This window comes from Coturnix japonica, chromosome 11 (assembly GCF_001577835.2).
Source record: "Coturnix japonica isolate 7356 chromosome 11, Coturnix japonica 2.1, whole genome shotgun sequence".
NCBI lineage: Eukaryota > Metazoa > Chordata > Aves > Galliformes > Phasianidae > Coturnix > Coturnix japonica.
In genome coordinates, this window is record NC_029526.1 from 796435 (window position 1) to 812798 (window position 16364).

At 52.0% G+C, this 16364-nt stretch overlaps 1 protein-coding gene across 1 annotated transcript in view; it reads left to right on the forward strand.

Moving 5' to 3' along the window:
- GLG1 (golgi glycoprotein 1) overlaps window positions 1–16364 on the forward strand; it is a 50876-nt gene continuing 34512 nt past the window's right edge. The window contains exon 1 of the mRNA XM_015873811.1: window positions 1–411. Within this exon, the coding sequence (XP_015729297.1) occupies window positions 16–411 (396 nt within the window). The 5' untranslated portion in view covers window positions 1–15. The remainder of the gene's footprint in view (window positions 412–16364) is intronic.

Genomic DNA, 16364 nt, shown 5'->3' on the forward strand with positions numbered 1-16364 from the left:
GTCCGCGGTGACGTCATGCGGCGCGCTGCTTTGCACACGGCGCGCGTGCGGCGGGGCGGGCGCGCCGGAGGTGGGGGATCCAAGATGGCGCCGTGCGGACGTGTCCGGAGCCGCTGCCCGGGCCCCGCGCTCCTCCTGCTGCTGGCGCTGGCGGCGCGGCCGGCGCTGTCCGGGCCTCCCAACGGCGCCCTGCAGGCCGGGCCCGGCTTGAACGCGGCGGGGCAGCCCGCGCAGGGAGCGGCGCCCGGTGGCGCGGGCCCGCGGGGAGCCCGAGGCGGCGGAGGCGGCTCCGGCGGCGGGTGGAAGCTGTCCGAGGAGGCGGTGTGCCGCGAGGACGTGGTGCGGCTGTGCTCCAAGCACAGCTGGAACAACAACCTGGCCGTGCTCGAGTGCCTGCAGGACGTGCGCGAGGTGAGGGCGAGGCCCGACGGGAACAAAGAGCGGGGCCGGGGCCGCCCTCAGCGCCGGGAGCGGCGGCCTCACCGCGGGGCGGGTTGCGCTGTGGAGCGGTGCGGAGCGGAGCGGCGCTCCGTGCTCTGCGGGGCCTCCTCGGGGCGCTGCTCTGCAGGGAGGCGAGAACTGCCGGCCGTGCGGCCTGCCGGGCCCTGAGCTGCTGCGGGGCTGTGCGGGGCCGGGCCGCGTCTGGCAGCGCTGCGTCCGTAGCTCGGAGGAGCTCGCTTTGCTCCCCGCTGGCCCCGAGCCGGGGGTGCTGGCTCCTCAGTGCAGCCCGCAGCCGGGGCTCCATCCCGGCCTGCCGCCCCACAGACACTCGCTCTTTTTGTCCAAGTTCTCGCTGTGATTTCGGGAGCAAACCCTCGTGCGGCGCTTACCCCGGCTACAAAGCACCATAGTGTTTTCTGTACGTGTCTCACTCTTTGTGCTGCTCCCACCGCCGGCCCTTTGGACCCTGTGGGGGCTCACAGCTGCCCTCCAGGCAGCTCTGTTATGCCTCTCTTCACAGTTGTGTGGCTCCTCCCTGCTTCCCCCCCACTTGCAATGTTTATTGGTTTTCAGCCATTTTAGCACGCTGGACCTTCGGTTGGAGCGGTTCCTTTGCTCTGTGCTGCTTCTTGTTTATGGAGTTGAATGGGATGTATGGAGAGAGGCAGGGGATGCTCAGCATCGTGTTGTTTGCAGCCGATTCCACCCCATGTGTTGGCTGCGCACACCTAATGAATGCCCCACTTTGCAGAACACGATGTCTGCTTGTGGCTTCCATCTCAAAGCCCAACTGTATGGCTGGGCTTTGCTGGCTGTACTCCTGTCTGCTTGTAATACCCAGTGCTGAAGATGGATTCTCTCCTGGGTAGCACTGGGACACCATGGAGTCCAAGGGGCTGCATCCCAGCCTGAGGGCTCCATGCTGGGGGGCTGCAGGGCAGCTGAACCCAGGTAACTTATGCCATCTAAGTGCTGCAATTTGGGTTCTGAAGAGGAGCAGTGAGTTGTGAACATCGGGTTGTGTGGGACAGGTCTGTGCCTCAGAATCCCCGTTGCCTGCAGGCAGTGCTGGAGGACATGGGTGGCAGTTCAACTGTCGCTTTCTACCCCAGCACATCTCTCACCTTGCTTATAGGGTACCCAAAAAGTAGCAGCCCCATTTTAATATAGGGGAGAACCAAGTGTACAGAGTGCTGTTGGGATGGTGCTGGGGGAGAGCAGCATTGGGGTGCTGCTTTGCTGCAGGTAGCAGGTGAAGGTTTGGGTTGTGGTTTGGCTGTTTCCGCCCTATGCTCATGATGATCTTATTCTCCTCGAAAGAGGAGTTCCTCAAAAGCAGAGCAGCTTTCAGTTGGAGGCTGGGGCTGATATTAAGAGCTCTGTTGATTCTATTTATCCTTCGTGGTGCGATGCTGAGATGCTCTTAAATCAGAATAATCAGGAAGGAGTTCCTTGAAGCTTTATGATCATGAGGTGTAGGTGAAGGATGGCGTAAGCAGCGTGAATGTGCCGTGCTCACAGTGTTCCAAATGCATTCATTTTCATCTAGTGGAAGTTATTTGTGCCCTGGCCGTGTTCCTTTCTGGGGCACATCAAGGTTTGTTATCAGGGTTGGGTTGGGGTTTTCCATCTGAGTTTTCTGAAGGGAAGGGCAGGAGGAGGGCAGAGCTCTCATGTTCCTCACTGATGTTTGAAGAGGGTTTTGTGAAGCCCTTCTGCTCAGCCCTCTGCTTTGCAGAGCCCTGCTGTGGGCTGCCCACTGAACTCCATGGCTATAATACAAATAATGGCAGGAAACAATAACATATGTGCTAGGTAGTTTTTGAGGTAGGTATGAAAATACCTTAACCAGGAACGGGAGCTGTGCTGGTTTGTTGGTAGATGTATTTCTGCAGTTAAAACCTATCTTAATGCACTGATTAAGCAGACCTAATTAATGCTGGGATTTGTTTAAAGCCGTTTTGTGGGCTGGTGATAGCGATAGTTCGCAGCACCTATAGGTGGGTATTGGTGTGATACTCCAGGAGCTTTCCAAGAGCTCAGACAGCAGCTGTTGTGTTGGGGTTGGAGATGGAGGCTTTGGCTGCACACTCTTGGCGTGGGGGTCTGTTCTGCAGGGGCAGCCCCTCTGTCTGCATGCTGAGGGTTGGTTTAAGCACAGGAGAAGCACATCAGTTGGGGACGTGGCAGCGTGCACTCTGCAAACCTTCCTCTCCGTGTGAGCCCACACGTGGACAGAGCTGGATGCTCTCAGCTGGATCACCTGCACTTTGAGATGGGGAGGCCAAGCAGAGGTGCTCACTTGGACCCTTCACCTCTCTGGGTGGTGCTGTGGCTGTAAGTAAGTGCTCTGCATCTCTTGTTCCGCTCTCCTGGCCAGGAGCTGGGGCTCATAGGCCTGCCTGGTCGTGCTGCATGATGAGCTTCATTTGTTTGTTTAACCTCAGTGATGCGCTGAGTTGAACGGAGGATGTTTTGAGTCAGCTGCATGAGCTCATGTGTGAGCACATAGCAGCGTCACTTGGGGCTCTTACAGCATTGAAAGCACCGGGGTGGAATTCCTGCCTGGAGCTGCAAGGAGTGGAGGACACGCTGCATGCGTCTGGGTTTGGAGGGCAGGCAGGCAGAGAAGAGCAGCAGTTTGCTTATGGCACCGCAGGACCTCCCAGTGCCTTCAGGTGAGCACATGGCAGGGCAGCAGGCTGCTCTGCTTCCTGCTGCTGGTGGTTGGCATGCAGGGCAGGCTCTGTGTGCCTGCAGCACTACTGTTGGGTTCAGACAGCGACACACAAAGGGATTCTTTTTATTTTAAGGCAGTGATCAGAAACCTGGGAGACGTACCTTAAGCCTTGCCAAGGGCTGTGCTTACGCTGTCCCTTCTTCTAAGGGCTGTTGACCTGGTGATGACTCAAAGCTGCCTGCACTCGCTATGGGAGCTCTTACATCCTCAGGGAAGAAAAGGACGGCTCCAGCAGCTGAAGCTGAGCTGACTTAAAGGGTTCTGGCTTTAAGGGAATGAATTAAGCATCGGGCTGTAGCTGGGTGCTGGGCTCAGTGTGTGTCTATTGGGAATCCCCAGCTCGCACCCTGCCTCAAGCTGAACATGGTGAAGGGTTTCTGGTGGCTCATGGCAGGTGGAGGCTACATGGGACACTCAGAACAGTGCCTCCTCCTCTGAGATATGTACAAAGTGAGGTGCAACCCCCAGAGCCAGCTCTGTGCTTTTCTTGGCACGCCGGCACTCCCATTAGCTGGTGCAAACACTGGTTTGGGATGTTTGGTTTAATAAAAAGGGGATTATCTGCCAAGTCTGCCTCCTCCAGGGATGCAGGGAGGAGAGGAGGACCAACAGGCAGCTTGGTGAGCCCAAACTTGGCTGCTTTGAAGGAGGTGATGGAGACAGATGCTGTGCTGCTGCTATTTACTGCTACAGAGCTGCTGGCTCGGTGCTCTGTTGCCTGCAGGTGAGCAGTGTTCTCTTGGTGGGCTCAGGTTGTTCTGCTCCTGTGTAAATGCACAATGATTTTTGGAATAGCCTTTACCCCCCACCCCCCTTCCTACTCCCCTATCTTGCCCCCCTAACCCCCGTCCCCTACCCCCTCTTTTACCCCCTATCCCCCCTTCTGCCCCCTACAGTTATTCCTGCTAATGAATAAAAACCAAAAGGCGTCCCCCAGCCGGATGGATGGCAGCTCTAGGGAATTGGCTTTTTGGTTGAAATCCTGCCTTGAAATAGTGGGGTTGTTTTCTTTTTTATCATCTTCCATCTCGTTTTGTTTCGAGCTGTGTGAAGTTGGTTGCCATGGCATTCAAACAACCCAAGAACTCAGTTCTGCCAGCGGATTGCTCTGTGCCAGCACGGGATGCTTTTGTTTCAGGGATGGTGGTTTGGGCTGGGCTGGGAGGGGGGGGTCCTCCTTCCCCAGGTTCTGTCTGTGTTGGTGCAGGCACTGAACAGGCACTGTGCTGTGCTGGGTCAGAGCTGCAGAGCTTCCCTTGGCCAACAGGGCTCTTCTTTCCTTGTGGCTGCAGGGTTATAGCACTTGATTTCAGGTGCTCCTAAGATCAGCTTTCAGCCCCGACCCATTGCATCCTGGTGAGGACATCCCTGCCTTCCCCATGCTCAGGAGTTCAGTCCTGGAGATGTTTTCTTCCAGCCTGTTCAGTGCTTTCCTCCAAGCAATCTGCAGAGTGCACCCAGCTGAGTGTGTCTTCTAAATGATGCACCAGTTGCCTTACAGAGAAGTTTAGTTAGTTGCTGTTTAATTCCTTTAATTCTGCTTGGCTTGTAGGCTTCTCGCAGCCATCCAGGCTTGGTTTGAGCCCAGTCAACTTCCAGCTTCCACTGAGCTGAAGTAAGGTCTGGAAGAGGCTCACAGTGACTCCTCGATACCAAATTGATTTCTATCTCTGTGCCTCCTCTTTGTACATGTGTCATAAAGTCAGTGCAGCAAACCGCCTGCACCTGATGGCAGTGCAGCAATGCAGTGTCACAGCGTGCAGTGTGAGTTGTACACAAGGCCACGAGCTGCATTCACGAGGATCTAAACAAGTCAGTGTTCATGTAATCCTCTTATTGTAGCACTCAGGCTGGCTGCAGCCTGCTCCCCTATTGGTACAATGGCCTGAAGAAGTGCAAGTGGAGGGCTGTTGTGTGCAAGGGGTGTTTGATGTGGCTGTTCACGTGGTCACAGTGGTGACCCTATTGCTTTTAGTGTCTGCTGGTTCTGAGTTGCTCTTGCTGTGTTCTGGTGTTTGAGGCAGTGATGGGTGAGTGGCCGGATCTGTCCCCATAACACACAATGGCAGCTGCCTTGTCGTGCTGGAGCTGAGAGGAGCCTTGCTGGAGATGCCTGGCTAAGGGCTAGGTGTGCTGTGCAGCCCTCAGAGCACTATGGCTGGTGTTGTTAACGGAGCGTGGAGAAGTCTGAGCTGCATTTCGTGGCTGGCAACCAGAACTGCATTCTTAATGAGCAGCGTAGAGCAACACACAGAGAAATCTTCTTAGGCACCGTGGAACTGGAGGAGCGCACTGCGCTGTGAAGTGCTGTTTGAATGGGAGATTTCTCGTGGCAACCTCAATAATCCATTTTCTCTGCTTCAAACATGAATTTTCTGCAGCTGCCAGCTTTTCAGACAGGGATCCAGCAGGATTTCAGGTCACTGCTTACCAGACGTACAGGTTGGAATATACCTGGCAGCAGTTGTGGTTGGGAAGCAGAACTGTTGGTGTCACCGTCTGCAGCAGGAGACTGAGGATGAGTATAGCAACGGGGTTTGCTGCTCAGCAGAAAGCAGCAGCCATCTTCACTTGTGTTGTTTCCATTTAGTTGTATGAAGTCATTGCTTTTGAAAGCAAAAAAAAGGATGAAATGCTGACTTCAGTGTGAGTGCTGGGTTGGGGCTCAAACAGTGAGTGCTTGGCCTGGCTCTGGGCATCCCAGCAATAACGTGTGGCATCAACCAGCATCAGCAGGAAACAGCTTTTCCCTCAACTCAACCACGGCTCTGGAGGTGTGTGCTCATCCTAATGGTTAATAGCCTTAATTGGAAGTATAGATGTGGAAGACTGATCGTAGGAGGGATGGGATTTTACATCCACCTTGTGGAGCACAGTGATACGTGCAGAGTGTTGCGTTCCTTATGAATCTCTCCTGTCCAACATGCAGCAGATCATCACTGAAGATGCTCCCATCTCTGCCTGCAGTGATAGCAGCAGTGGGCAGGGAGATGTTCCTGATAAAAACAGCTTGTTGCAGCTCAGGTAGGACTTAACAACAAGGCTTCAGACTCTTTGCATCGTACCCATTTCACACCCTCCAAGGCTACGTTGGCTTTGGTTCTGCAAGGTGAGACCTACATGGAAAGAAACAGCAAGCCACAAACTGCAGGGCTTTGCTTCCCACCCCTCCTGCAGGCGTTTGTGAGCTCTTGTGGTGTCCTGCTGTAGAAAACCATTGTCTAAACTTGTTGTGTTTGAGAGAGGGCGGATGGAATTTAAATAACTCTTTGTCTATCTGCTCTTCCCAAAGCAGTTTCACTGAATGCAGCAGCTGGGGTGGTTTCCTAGAAGAGCAGCTCTATTAGAACGTCTTGCTTCTTGGATCACACGGTGCATTGCTGGGATTTTGGCTGTGGATGTATCTACCTTCAATTTCCCTGTTTGTCTTGGGATGATATAATGGTAGGATGCACAGTTAGTTGAACCTCTAATTAGTTCTGTTAGTTGAGCGGTAGGCTGGGGAGGCTCGTCATAGTGTTCAGGCAGCAGTGGTTGTTGGCAGCCACCAAACTACAGCACGTGTGCCAGGTACTGGAGGCTGACGGCACTTTCTTTGGGCCGGATGTGGATGAAAACCTGTCTTGTGGTCCTGCATAGCTCAAGGAACTCGAGTTCCTGGTTATAACAACTCTGCTTTGGTATCCTCAGCAACAGCAGAGCGGGATGCAGGTGGTGAGCGTGGGCATAGCAGCCAGTCTGTGTGGTGCTGCCAGCGGAGGTGAGGTTTGTTTTTGTTTCTCCTTGTCAGCGTTGCAGGTTCCATAGCAGCTGAGGTTTGCCTGTGTGGTGCTGGGGATGGATGGCATCTTGTGCTGAGCCAGTCTCTGGACTGAGGGAGATTGGTTTCCATACCAAAAAGTGCCAGTGTACTTACTGGCAAGGTGTGCTGTGTCAGGAGACGTGCGATGGAGCTGCTTGATGTTTGCGTTCTTTCCTACTGTCTGTTGCAAGCTCTAATCCATAGAAAGCGCTTTGTGAAGAGGGTGGTGGAGTTCCTTTTGTCTGCAGCCTCTCAGTGGGATCCAAGTGTTTCTTCATCCTCCTGTAGCAAATCCACAGCTGGCCTCAGTCCAGGACTAAGCCCATGCCTGGGGCTGCGCTCAGAGAGAGGTGTGGTACCAAGAAGGATATTGCTGTATTGCTGCCCCGGAGAGCTCGTCTGTTCTTGGAGCTGCTGGTTACTGTCTGGTGGGTGTTTGCTGGGCTCAAAGGGGTTAAAATTCTGCACCTGCGGTATGTGGCTGTGTAAATGAATTCAGATTAGATACGTAATGGAAAGCATGTTTTAATGAACCCTGGCTAATTACTCCATTAAGTTCCTGATCAATGCACTGGAGACTTCAAACTACTTGCAGATAGTTGTATTTATTTTTTAAAGCTGCCCTCTCTCTGTATTTTAAGCCTTTTGCATCTAATCAAAGCAATTGGAGGCACTTGGGCTGTAGTGCTGGCTCACCAGGGCTGTGTCTTTGGGGCACTGAATGCTGCAGGCTGAGCTCTTCCTCAAGCATTGAGTTTTTAGTGGGAAATGTGAGTAAAGAAACGGTCTGAGGGCTGATGGTAGGAAAGAACACGAGTTTTTCTTCTTAATACTTTGTTGTATTAAAGCGTGTGGGCCTATTAGTTGGAGCTCCCTAATGAGATCTGCCTTGTGCTTTAGGTTGGAAGCTGTGCCGTGTGCTTGGTGTAGGCTGACAAGGCAGATGTGTGGGTATGGTTCCCTACAAGAGGAATTCCTGTAAATATTTGTCTATGTACAGCCGTGGTGTGACCTGCACAGAGCTGTCTCTGAAGGGAGCAAACTGTGTCTGATACATTTCCTTGTGTGCAAATTGCAGTGGACTCACTGTTAATTAATGTCAGGCAGGCGGCCTTACCCTTAAGGGGTAAAGTACTGTGTTTAAATTGCTTATATTAAGGAAACTGGGGAACGTGAAGTCTCTTCTCATCCAGCTAATTAGCCAGCCCACGTATGACGCGCTCATAGTAATACATCACCATGGGTGTGCACCAAGGAAGAAGGGATGTATCAGTGCGCTTGGGGAGCGGTAAGTCAGCAGTCAGCTTGCTTTGCTCGGAGTTTTGCTGTATGAATTCTTTGCATCACTCCCTGAGAAACAGCAGGTTTGTCACACAGGTGGCTCCTGTCTGTGTGTGCTCAACCCAGGGCAGCTCAGGCCTTAGTGGGGTTGGTGGATGGGTAGGAGGTGATGTGGGACCACAGGGGGGCCTTTGGTGCAGTCCGACAGCAGCACTGGGAGGAGAACATCCTCCTTGAGGCTTCTAGATGAAAAGACAGAACAGCAACGTACAGACTTTGTTCTCTGCTCCCCCAGAAAGCTGGGATTTCATGCCTTGGTGTAATTGTGGAGCACGCATTCTGTGTTCTCTTATCTTCCATTGGCGGTGGTGCTTTTGTGCTTAACTCGTCTGCTTTGTTTCCTTGTTGATACAGCTCTTGTTGAAAGGAAAAAAGTCCCTGTTCTGTTATCGAGGGGTTGTTCAAGCATGACTGGAGATAAAATTAACTGGCAGGTCACAGCGCTGTGTGCTCCGAGGAGTGGCTTGATGTGATGGCTTGTTTTCCTGGGCTGAATGTGAGCTCAGGCAGTAATAGAACAGATAGGAGTGGCCAGGGGATGTCAGTTGGACTGGGACGTGGATCTGAAGGGGCAGGAGCCAGCCTCAGTGGGGTTATTTCCTTCAAATAAAAGCCTAACAAATAACTATTCTGCACTTACCATCCTTCAGTGCTTTGGTGCTTGCAGGAGGTGTGGCTGCCCTGCCATGTGCTCTGGTTGCACGGCTGCTCCACTGTTGCAGTAAAGGAGTGCTGAGATGCCTGGAGGGGTGGTGGTGCCTCATCCCTGCACACAACCAAGGTCAGGGAATGGGGCTATGAGCACTGATGGAGCTGTGGGCATCCCTGCTCAGTGCAGGGAGGGCGAGCAGACGGCCTTTGAAGCTCTCTTCCAACTCAGGTGATCCTATGATTCAATCCATTGGGAGCAGTTCTATTGCAGCGCTGATGCTTCGTGTTTTCTTCTTCAGACCCTTTTATTTAGGGCCTCTGCTGCAGGAAGAAGCACCTGTTTGGCAGTGGAGATGATGGAGACTTCAGCAGTGCTAGAAAAGTGTTCTGAGAACAGGTAAACCCACTCTGCCCTATTGCCATGAGCTCCCAGCACAGAACCTGTGTGCTCCGCTTGGATTTCCAGCAGCAGCATAGAGCAAAGGCCCACAACCCTTCAGACTTCACACGATGAGTTCATGCAGTTGATATTACAGGATTTTCATCATTTACCACTTAGTTTTGTGTAATTCCCTCGCTAATAACTTAATTGAATTTTCAGCTTTCCTCTTAGGTAGTTGAAACAAAAGCAGGTTGTTATTTGGCAGGTCAGCCACAGCGCTGTGTTCCTTGCAGTAAGTGTTCTTAGTCCCCAGCTCTGCATGCCACGCTCAGAAACCTGCTTAATTAGGTGTTAAAATCCAATGTGTTGCTGTGCAGGCTCCCTTGCAGGCTGGGTGCAAGCAGTTCAAACGCTGCTGCTGGTTAAAATCAAAGAGAACTTTGCAGCTGGCTGAGCTGACACAGTACTTTCCTTGGTTTGCAGCAGCTTTACATTCTCCTGCCAGGATATCTTTGGCCAAACCACAGGTGGTTTCATTCGTTCCATTGTGATATATGGACATGAAATGCTTTCTTTGCTGGGTTCAGAGGAGTCCTGTGTGCCACTCCGTGGTGCTGTGTGCTCAGTTACACCTGCAGGACCAGGCTGTGAGCTGAGCCACTGACTGAGTCCACTTTTGACCAGCCATTAACTTTGGGAGGCTCAGCCTGGCTCAGCATTTCAGCTCCCCAAACAGCAGGGATAACTGTGGCACTCAGCTGGCACGAGCAGAGGGATGGCTGTGCCCATCTCTCATCCTTTTCTCTCTGCTGTCCCTTCTTAACCCTGTTTGGGGTATGAGCAGCAAGCAGGATGGGGTGAGTGTGCAAGGCATAGCTGCAGGAGTGGGACCAGCTGCACGCCTCTCCTGCACAACTCACGCTTCTCTTTCAGGTGCTGTCACTGTGTGAAAGCAGGAGGCTTTCTGGTTAGAATTGTTTCCTGTTATCTCTTCTGTTCCTCAGATGTGCTTATTTGCTCTGCAAGCCTCAGGTGTCTGGTCTCAGAGCAGTTTTTGGTGTGTGAGTGTGGGGTGGGGGTGTTGATTGTGCTTGGGGTTGGGATGAGGGCTCGGGGCAGTTTGCTGGTCACAGGAGATGTGCCTGCAGAGATGTGGGCATTCAGGGGAAGAAAGCTTCCCTGCCCCTTCCAGTCAGCACAGAAAGGCTGCCCAGCGTGATTTTCTGGTGACCTGCTTCTAATTAACATGCAAATTAACTGCTTGGTGCTGGGGACTGAGATTGCAAATACTAAGTGCTAATGTGCATTAGGCAGGGAAATCCCCAGCATCTGTTCAGCTCTGGCACCGCCTTCACTTTGCTGCAGCCCCCACCAAGGCACAGCAATCCCCCTGCTGCCAAATGGCTGCTCTGCCTCCCTTCCAACAGAGTGGGTTGTAGCTGTGTCAGTTGGATGCTGGCTCGCTGCAGATGCCTGCCAGGAAAGTGGACAGGATGGGCTGCCTGGTGCTCCTCAGGAGGCATTGCAGTGATCACAGAGTGGGGCTGTGCCTCTGCCCTCAAGAACCTGCTCATTTCGAGCATCTCCTGCTGCCCAGGTCTGTAACAGCTGATTTGGTGCTGTCTTGCTGTTCAAGGTACATTAAAACCCTCTTGACTTTCGGCTCGCAGCTTGTTCCCAGTGCTGGCAATTAAGGAAGGTCCATAATGCAAAACGAGCAGATTTGGAATGATAAGAACGAAGCAGGGAAGTGCTCAAAACCCTGTTCTGCCCCCACCTCTGAAACTCAGCTTCAGCTTCCCAGGTGAAAAACGATGTAACGTCAGACTGTCAACAAGATGCCATCAATTCTGATGCCTCTGTTTGTCTGGGGTGTGCTGTGATTCTGCTGCGTGAAGCCTGGATGCTGCACGCCTCTCCTGCCCTGGTAGCATAAAGCCTCACTCTGCTAATCCTACTCCCACTGCAACTTTAAATAGAAGATGGGGAAGAAGGATCAAGCCTTCAGTTCAAATAATTGATGGATTAACTCCCTTTTCCTTATCTGGAAGGGCAGTGAGCTGGCTGTGAGCCCCACCTGTGCCAGTAGGACCTCGCCTGTTCCAGCAAGGTTTCCTTTATGATGGAGCTGCTCTGGGAGGCAGCCAGCCAGAAACATGCACCCTGGTGTGCCAAACAAAGACGAGGATGAGCTCCAGGGTGCAGGAGGTCAGCGAGCTTGGTGCTTATCAGGAATCAAATCTGTACCATTGTCTGCTCTGCTTTTCAAGCGGTATGTAGAGTAATGTGCTGTTCCACTGACCTGTGCTGTGTTGGAGAGTTGCTCCCCCTGGTTCTGGGGTGGGTCCCAATGGATGCCTGTGGGCAGGGAAAGCACCTCATGCCCACTGCCCTGTTCCATAAGAGCAAACTGCAGCCAGTCTGGGTTTGCAGAAGCAAGCTTTATTTATGTACCATAGAGCTCTGGGGATGCTGCATACAGCAAGCGATCCTCGTCTGACTCTAGCAATGGGAATTAGTCAAGGCTTGTTCACCAAAATGCATGAGGGCAGACTATATTGTTGGATAACGTGCTTGCTTTGCAGGTCTGCATTGTGAGGACGAGTGGAAGCACTCAGGTTTCTGAGGGCTGTCACTTGTCTGAAGGTGCCCACTTGAGGACGCAGGGCTGACACAGCAGCATGTGCACAATGAGGAGCAGCTTTGCAAGTTCAGATGGCAGGAGCCTTCTTTGTCTGGAATTATTACTTGCAAACACGTGAACCCATGGGAAGCAGCAGCACTAAAGCTTGTGATAACAGGGCTGGGAGCTGGGTCAGAGCAACAGTGCATCTGGGTGGCTTTGGTGTCACGGTTCTCCTGGGGCTGCTGCGCATCTCTAGCAATGCGGTGCTTGCCTGCAGAGTGCTGTGTTTGCAAGCTTCGGGCTCTTAGCGTAATAACAGTATCACTGATAAGGAACAGATCAGCTTTTCTTGTTTTGAGAAGCACAGCGCATCTAGCACGGGGAGGTGCATGGTAGGGTTACAGATACCTATCTGCAACTCGCTGCCTCTTCTCATCCTGTTTGTGTGCTCAGGAGAGTCAGCATGTGAGTGTGGCTTCCCCGCAGGTTTATGCCCTTCTTTGGTCTCTGAGGCTCCCGGGACGTGGCCGTTTGGCTGCATGATCTCGCTCGTCCTGCAGAGAAAAGAGCACAGATTTTTCTGCTGGCTTCTGGCCTATCCCTGAGTGCTGGGGTTGACTTGGAGGGTGTGGGTCTGCAACGGCTCAGCTTCACCACTCTCCAGTTGCCCTGAGCCATCCATTGCCCCCATTGGCAGCTGTTGAGTGCTGCAGATCGGCAGAAAGCAGCAAATAAGCAGAAGCTCTCAGTGACAATTATTGAGGAGAAGCAGGGAGGGTGGTGATGTGGGTTTGGGGGGATTCTCTTATATGGATCCTCCATGGGGTTGGTGCTGGAGCTGGTTGTTTTAGGGCTTGTTTTGGGAAAAGAATGAGCTAAAAAGCTATTTCCTTGTGTAGGAGTAGTTCAGAGTTACTCCACAACCTTGTCTGTTCTTGACTTCGACGTCAAGGCTTGTTTGGTAATTTCCTAGATTATCCATTATAAAAATATCCATATTAATCTGGTTGCCTCAGGTTAGCACATTAAGTGCTCTGCTACAGCTACAAATGTAAACCTGAATTTACTAAATTCAATTCTGCAGGCTTCAGGGAGCCTGAAAATGCTGCTTTTGGAACGCTTGGTCCGTGTGTGATAAAGTGAAAAGTGTCTGAAGCTGGCAGTCCTTAGCTTGCTTTAAGGCTTTTCTGTCCTTGCTTCTTGTTCCCAAGGCAGTGGGGATGGAAGGCATTGCCATGCTCTGCGCTGGGACACCCTGCAACCTCTCCAAAGCCAGGCATGGAGATCACAGGAGAACAAAGTCACGGTTTGTTTTCCAGCAGGGTTAAGCTGTGCCTGATGCTTTCAGATCTCACCTTGTTGTTATAAAAGTTGGGCTACACCAGCGTTTTTTATTTCTTATCCTCCAGATAATCTGCATGCAAAGGGCTTGAATGTTCACAGCGGGCAAAACTGTGTGTCTGCATGAGGGTATCTACCAATGAGAGCGGATGGGAGTCAGTGTGGTGAGGGGAAAGCAGGGAGTGAGGTGGTTGGTGTAGGAGCTTTGGTCTACTTCAGGGCTTTAACAAACCCTTTAGTACTGTTTCAAGCACTGTTTTCTAAGGAAAGCATCTTTATTCTGCTTAGTGGTGGCACAAAATGCCACCAGGTTCCGCAGTGAGGACTGCCTGGGTATTGCCATCAGCATCATGGCACAAGTGGGAGGATCAGGTCACCTCAAAGCACTGGTGCTGCTGGTTGAACCCTGGTGTTCCAATGGTGGCAGTGGCACAGTGGTGCTGCTGTGGCTGGGCAGCAGCTGGGTTTTCCTTTTCCTCCCCTGCCCCTTCCTCCCCCGTGATTTTCACTCCACATCTATTAGCAGAGAAACCGGAGGTGTGCTCAGTCTCTTTAATTGCAGCTTGTCTTTATTCATAGCTTTTTAAGTAGGAGTTATGGAAACAGTAATTGGAAGGATTTGTGTGCAGGTGTCTGGCTGGCCACATACCGGTAAGACATCTCTCTACTAACGCTGCTTTCCAGAAAGCTCCTTGAGCTCTTTTTTAACATCCAGCATCAAATAGGTCTTTATTTTTTCTTTCAAACTTGCTCATCTGTGTAAAGCTGCCCAGCTATAATTTCTTCCTTTGGCCTGAGGGAAGCTGATCTGGCTGCTTACCGCGGCATCGCTGTAAATCCTCTGAATTACCACCTCATCCAGGATTTCCAAGCTGAGTGTGTGGCTCAATGGCCCCGTGTAGGGATTGAGGGGAAGAGCTCAGGCTGAAAACCCCTCTGCTCTTTGGAGAGGAGCTCTCGGAGGCGCAGAATGCACCGTGCTGGTGGAGGAGATCATAGAATCACAGCACTACCTGGGTTGCAAAGACCCTCAGTGCTCACCCAGTTCCAACCCCCTGCTGTGTGCAGGGTCACCAACCAGCAGCCCAGGCTGCCCAGAGCCACATCCAGCCTGGCCTCGAATGCCTGCAGGGATGGGGCATCCACAGCCTCCTTGGGCAGCCTGTTCCAGTGTGTCACCACCCTCTGAGATGCTGACCTGCTGGCAACCAGCTCCGTGGCAGCACACAGCCCTCATGGGGAGGTGCAGAGCTTCCATTACATTGTGGGAAGGCTTCTGGAAGGGAGAAACTGAGGGAAGGCACTCGGTTTGGTGCTGTAACAGAGCTTTTGTTTGCAAGGTCTGAAGGCAAATGGGGTTCTCATTTGCTGGCTTGTTACCAGTCCCATGGAAACCTTGCCTCCTTGGTGTCTCTGAGGACTTACTCACATCGAGTTTTGCTGGAGAAACTCCAAGTGATTTTATCTGGGGTTAAAATAAACAGAATTTGCTTTTCTTCCAGCAATATAAAGACAACATTATGATTCATCCAGGCTGGAGTTCTGCTGCGCAGCGCCTGTGCTGCTGGAGAAACGGTGCCCGAGCAAAGCAAAAACAAACGCATGTAAATTGGGTTGTGTTTTACATCCCATAGAACGGCTTATTGCTCGCCTGTGCCCTGCGTGCTGTACGCAGATTCCTAAATAGCACGAGCGCTGGGTGATGAATCAGGGCTGCTGGCGGCTGCTGACTCACTTCCTTATTGGTGCAGATGGCTCCAATAAACCTTTGCTAGATAACTCCTACCATATGAAATGCGGTTCCTCATGAGAAGCTTCCATCCAGTGCACAAGCGCTCCTGAGGCCCAAGTGCTGAGCATGGTTGGTGCATAGCAGAGGATGCAACATGGAGGTGGCTGCCTTTGCTGTTCTCACCTCCTTCCTCCTGTTGGGCTTAAAACCAAGCCACCATTTATCCCAGCACCATTAGTCTCTATGCTGTACAGGGTGCCTAAGGACAGTGGGGTCAGCTGGCCTCACCTTGGTTTTCTGCTCTCTCCATTAATGTCTTGGTAGCCTTAATGATAGGAGGGCCAGGTGCTGGGGACATCAGTATCCCAGGCAAATATGAGTAAGCTCAAAGCCTGGATTGGAGGAATCTCTGTCTTGCTTGAGCACAGCAATAAGTTTTCTGGAGTTTTCTAGTCTGGCTGTATTATTTTGCAGCTAATTTTAGCCTTTATTGCTAAGCTCGGTGTTTTTCTTGACTAAATAGATCTGCTCGGTAATGATTTAAATGCTTGCATCTTAATGTTTCTATCTTTTTAATAACGCTTAAGAACAGCTAGACATTTATCTGCCAAATTACTTTGCCATTCATCAGGCTGCTTCTGGGTACAAGCAGAGATTGAATTAAAGCATGAGAGGGAGGGGGGTGGGCTGGGGGGGGTGGGCTGGGGGGTCTGAGCACCCTTCGTGGTTCTTTGTCTCCAACCTTAAAGGTGCTGGGTGAGAGCAGGGCTCTGTCCTGGGGGAAGGAAGGCTTCCAAGTAACGCTGCTCTTCCTGTGGTTTGTGGTTGAGCTGCTTTGAGCTATTTGGTTTCCATCGGCTCTGAGAAGAGCTGGCAGGAGTTAAAATTAGCTGAGTCTGCCTCCCACCTGCTTGGGTGCCGGCTTATTTTGGTTCGGGGTGGAATGTGTGGATTTAAGTTATAGGGGTGAGAGCGGTGCTGCTCCTGCCCTGGGCAATGGGTGTGCTCCTTGGGGACAGGGTCCCTGATGGATGGGACAGCTGTGCCCCACTGGAAGAAGGGGGGAGAGCACTGATGGGGTAAGAGTGTATGGCTCTGAGCATGGAAAATAGGAGTAATGAGCCCACACTTTGAATAACAAAGCAAATACATGAATGTTGGCTGCTTGGATGCTGGGAGCATTGTTCTCTGGTGGTGCTGAGCATAGCTCTGTGCAGGGCACCCTGGCAGAGCACTACAGCTGGGTGATGGAGCTGGATGCAGCTGGAGCTGCATTGTTTTGCTTTGCTTTGCTGTGCAGCACAGCAT